General features: G+C 30.0%; 1 protein-coding gene across 8 annotated transcripts in view; it reads right to left on the bottom strand.

The window, feature by feature from the left end:
- Positions 1-5268, bottom strand: part of SLC25A40 (solute carrier family 25 member 40) — a 62224-nt gene that overhangs the window by 11531 nt on the left and 45425 nt on the right. For 7 of the 8 annotated variants that reach the window (XM_017536499.2, XM_017536502.2, XM_037741341.1 and 4 more), the window contains 2 exons: positions 4344-4453; positions 2226-2307 (listed from right to left, as the gene is read on the bottom strand). The exons of the other annotated variant lie outside the window; for it this stretch is intronic. In XM_017536499.2, the coding sequence (XP_017391988.1) occupies positions 2226-2307; positions 4344-4453 (192 nt within the window). The remainder of the gene's footprint in view (positions 1-2225; positions 2308-4343; positions 4454-5268) is intronic. 8 annotated transcript variants of the gene reach the window in all.

Raw genomic sequence — 5268 nt, 5'->3', positions numbered from 1 at the left:
AAAAAAAAGAATAGTGTTTTAAAATATTAAATGTGTTCAGAAAAGAAGTTGAACCTCTGGAAAACAAGTAAATTTGGGCCAGGTTTAAAAAGCTGAAACCAGAGATTAAATTTTTTTAAATGAATAATATATGATACATTCATAAATAAGGTAAAAGTTATCTCTGTTACAGGATATGGCACTTAGTAAATGCTAACATACTTCTGAATGCAGCCTCTCTTCCAGTAGATTATGAGATCTTTGAGGATTTGTATAATTGTCTCCTTTGTCTGTATATACCAGCATGGTGCCTGACAGAGTATATACACTTGACTAATGAATGAAGAATGGAAGAAGTGGTCTAAGCAGGCTGACAGATCATATACTTGAATGGAATTATCATCCTAGATGCACACTTCATGTTTTCTTTTTTTGCTTAGTGAGAAGGGATTTGGTATAGCTGAGCTGTGGAATAATGAAGGAAGCCACTTTTTTATTTTTTTGAGATGGAGTCTCCCTCTGTCGTCCAGATTGGAGTGCAGTGGTGAGATCTCAGCTCACGGCAACCTCCGCCTCTCGGGTTCCAGCAAAAACCACTTCTAAAGGGAGCTGAGTTACTCCTTGGGGATAAATAATGTAAGTCCAAATAGTAAGTATGGATTGTTTATCACTCAAATTACAAGTGCAATTTGCAACTGCAATACATCTCAGTAAACTTTTAAGTAACTGGTTCATAGCTGAAGTAGGTAACGGATTAAAATTTACCAATGACAATCATGGAAAATTAAAACCCAATTCTTATTTAAGATTTTTCCTTTTAAGTTTAAATGAGGAAACATTAATTGAAATAACCAGTGACAGATAGGAATTAAATCTAAGAAAGAAAGATGGCTCCCTGGTGCCAGTCTCAATGAAGATATATATCTATCACAATCGCTTAGGGATCATTTTCAAAACATACAAGCTAGAGTTCCACCTCAACATTCATTAAATGAAATTTCTATTGAGGGTAATGTCCAGCTTTAGCTATACTGAATAAGCACCTCAGTTGACTCCAATGATTAGTTACCAAGGTAAGTGGCTCCCAAACTTTAGTGTGCATTGAATCTACCTGTACATATTCCCATCTTTTCCCTTATCATCTACCATGACCACCACCACCTCAATGCCAGAGTTATTAACTGTTTATGCTAAATTACACCAAAGATAAATTGGTGAAATCCTACTATATTAAATATTATACTTGAGAGGAAATGGAAATTCTGATGAGAAGAAATGAGAACAAAATAATTTTCAACTGTCAAAGGAGGACAGATAGGGCTTAGGTTTCTAGAAGGCTCATGCCTAAAACAGAGAAGTGGGAGAACCCTAATATAATAAAACTGTGATTACCTCCCAGGTTTTCATTAGCTTCTCATATAAGAGGTATTTGGTAAGTCAAAGACAAAGATGTCACCAATATCGATCAGATTCATTTGCAGAGGCCTGTAACCAGCTTCTTTCAACCTTATAATACCTATTTTAGTTTTTATGCAAACTATTATAATCATGCTTTAGAACAATTTATGTACATTATAATAGTCTTATCACAAGACTTACATAATTTTGTAATACACAATTTCCCATGGGTTTACTATACTTTCTAAAGGGATGACAAAGGGGATCCTGGTAGAAGCAAATAGGAGTACACTTATATTCTAGAAGAAATGACAGGTTCTGAAGAAACAAAAATAGATGGAATAATAGGTAGAAGAAAATCAAAAGAAAGCTTAAAAACAAAATGTATATATATACTAACAAAAAAAAGAAAAAAAAAAGAGAAAAAAGGTTTCCCAGTAATCTCCTATCCTTTATTCTGATGTGTCTACATTTATTTTATTGGTTTATTTGAAAGAAGACTCATAAGGACAATGAAAATAATAACTTGAAACAGATGTGAAAACCGTAGGAAAAAAACCATAAAACAACTTAGCTTTTAAATGACAAAGATTATTTCTTCTTTATCACAGGTATGAGACTTAACTGATGGCATTCAAAAAATATTAGACTTTACATTTTCTTAAATTTTTATTTTTGTTGAGAGAATTTTTTCTGGGCATTCCATTCTAACAGTATATTACTTTCAGTTACATAAACAATAATGCAGAAGAAAAAAATCTTGTTTTCCTATTTTAGATTTTCCTAATAATATCTGGAAGGAAAAACAAAATGGTATCTTAAAAAAGTTTTAAATTAATTAAACTTACTTTTACAACTTTCATACGTCCAAAGTTGTGTCTGCTTTTGTGTTTTTACTACATCAAATGGTAAAGTTACAACAGCTGCAAACTATCAGAAAGTAAAATAGATTAAATTTCAATCAACCTTTTAATTTCTCCTAAAATATTTTTACATTCTTCTAATTAATACATTATTCAATAAGGATAATGAAAATCATAACTGAGATTTAAAATAAAATCTTTTTAAAAAAGTTTTCCTAAAGCAAACAGATATGTAGTTCTCACTATACTAAGAAGTAAAAAGCCTCAGAAAAATTTTCTTACTTTCCTGAGGTCACATAGCTACTAGTTGCAGAGCCACAATTCCAATCAGACCTCTTTGACTCCAATACTAGCATTCACAATTTACCATGCTCCTTTGTGTTCTATTATTTCTTTACATCACAAGAAGCTACAACACATATGTCAAAAGCAGAAATTCTCAAGTATCTAGTAAGCATTTTAAAATTTCCAGCAAATATTTTTTAAACAGAAAAATTAAATTTAAATAAAATGAATTTTGAACTTTTAGCTCTATAAACCTTTTAAAATATATCGTTATGTAAATATTTACATGTTAAAATATAGTTACAATGGTTTACAAATCACATTTTTTCCTATTAATGATAAAAGCTGGATGCAAATCACATTTTAAAAACCTTTTCTCAAAATAATTTACATTTATTTCCACAAAGCCTTAATTGAGAGATTTTTTTAAACTAATTTAATTCTTTCAAATATGTTCTCACAATATTTGATACAACAGCCATGGAAGGTTAAAACTGGTATGTATTTTTGCCTCCCAACTCACATTTGGCCAGTATGCTCATAAAATGCCCCTTAAAATCACTTACATTTTATTTCACCCCAACAATTTGTTGATTTACGTTCCTGAAATCAGCTTTGAAGATTTCAGGTAAGGTACAGTCAATGAGTGTTTCTGCATCTTCATAATCTGTCATGTAGTAGCTACAATGTTATATGAATCCTTTTTGAAACTCTTTCTAAAATGAGGTGGTTTATGGTGTTCTGTTTTCTGACAGAAAGCCTGGACACTCACATTCAGGTGTTTTTTTCTGTTGCAGAAACAAACCTTTATTTGAAAACTGTCAAAAGCCAGCAATTTTCTAGATCATTTAAAAAATAATAAAAAAATAAATTTTCTAGGTTAAGCAGAAATAGTACAGTACTTTCCTTCCTATTTCTGCAAAACTAGTACAATATCCTAAAGCTATTATTCAACAACACTAATTGCTTTTTTCATTCAATAGGCTTATAAACTACTAGGATTAATTTAACAGATCTTAGACCTGGGAATATTTATATCTAAGTTTTAAAGTCAACTGCAGTGGCTTCCTTGGCCTAGAATTTCTGAGATATTATTACAATATTTTTCTACAAATCTTCATCGCTTCACTCTGCTCCTTCACTATTGTTTTTATGTAGTTCCAGTGTGCCATTGTACAAGTTAATACAAATTCATTTTTGGAAGTATGTGGGTATTAAAAAAACTATTGCCAACATCATGGTGATATAAATCTGCATTAAAAAAGTCTACTGCAAGACTTTCATATCATTCTACAAGGAGGTATGGGGAAAGATGAACTTTCTAGTACCCAAAAATGGTAATTTAAGATTCCTTCCGATTGTAATTTTTGTTCGAATTATTTTAAAAAGTACTTTAGTAGGACAAAATGTTTCCAAAGAAACAGGAATCAGCAGCAGAGGCTAGAAGTGCTTAATGCATATGAGATAACACTGCATGAAATATTACCTAATCAGAGCATTTATTGAATTAATTCATTACAAAATGCTCTAAATAATAAAGCTCTAAAATATAATTGTAATGATCTAAAAAATCCAAAAGCTTCTTAGAAAAATATAATGTATTTGTAACATCATTAAAACATAAAATATCAGTATATTAAAATTATTTTATTTGCTAATAATTTCTTTCCTTAAAATAGATGGAAGATACGTAGAAAAATTTTAAAGCAGTGCAGTCAAAGAAGATCTCAATATACATGACATACTATATAGTATTTTGTTCTGTTTTAATACAACAATTATTTTTCTGGAATATTAACAACAAAAGAATAAACTTACAGAACCAGACAATGCCCCTGAAGTAAAGCTGATCATAAATGTTGGCTCATATAAACCAGATTTCTCACATAACCACTTCTTTAAAATTTCATAGTTATACCAGTACATTGCTATAAAAACAGAGAATGAAATGAACACATATTTAGAAATGTGGATTTTAATAAAAAAGTTATGAGGTTATATATTCAGGAGATAGAGAAATTCTAAACTTGACATACCTTGCTCTCTGCTTAGACACCCACTGGGTGGGATTTTTTTTTTTTTAAAGCAAAACTCTCAGTAATATTCTAGCATAAACAAAAAAACCATGCAACAATCAAGTACGACTATAATTCAAAAACCTGACAAGGACAACAGGACAAAGGGAAAAAGTAAAGGCCAATCTATTCATGAACATAGGCAAAGACTTCCTAAAGATAAAAATAATAGAAAACAAACTGATGTCAGAAGTATTTCATAAAATATCATACATACACTATGATTAAGTTGGGTTATCCCAGAAAGGCAAAGGTATATAATAAAAATCTTTAAATGTTAGTTTACCATTAAGAAAACCATGGGATCATGTAATGATAATGAAAAAGCATCTCATAAAATTCAATACTCTGATTTAAAATAAGCAAATTCTTAGAAACCTAGAAGTAAAAGGAAACTTCTTTAACTTGATAAAGAACATGTATCAAAAACCTATACCAAAAATAATTATTAATGGTTAAAGAGATCTATTTTCTTTAAAATAGGAAAAATGATGGGGATGTTCATTATTGTCACTAGAATTCAAAAATGCACTGCACAGTGAGAAAGAAAATTTATGATTACAAAAGACATAAAAGTTATATCATCTTTTGTAATATGTGCGTATGTGTATGTATATATATATATATATATATAATGTAAATTATAACTGTTTTATATACACACACAC

Source organism: Cebus imitator, unplaced genomic scaffold, assembly GCF_001604975.1.
Source record: "Cebus imitator isolate Cc_AM_T3 unplaced genomic scaffold, Cebus_imitator-1.0 Scaffold98, whole genome shotgun sequence".
Lineage (NCBI taxonomy): Eukaryota > Metazoa > Chordata > Mammalia > Primates > Cebidae > Cebus > Cebus imitator.
This window is presented reverse-complemented; position numbering and strand designations above follow the sequence as displayed.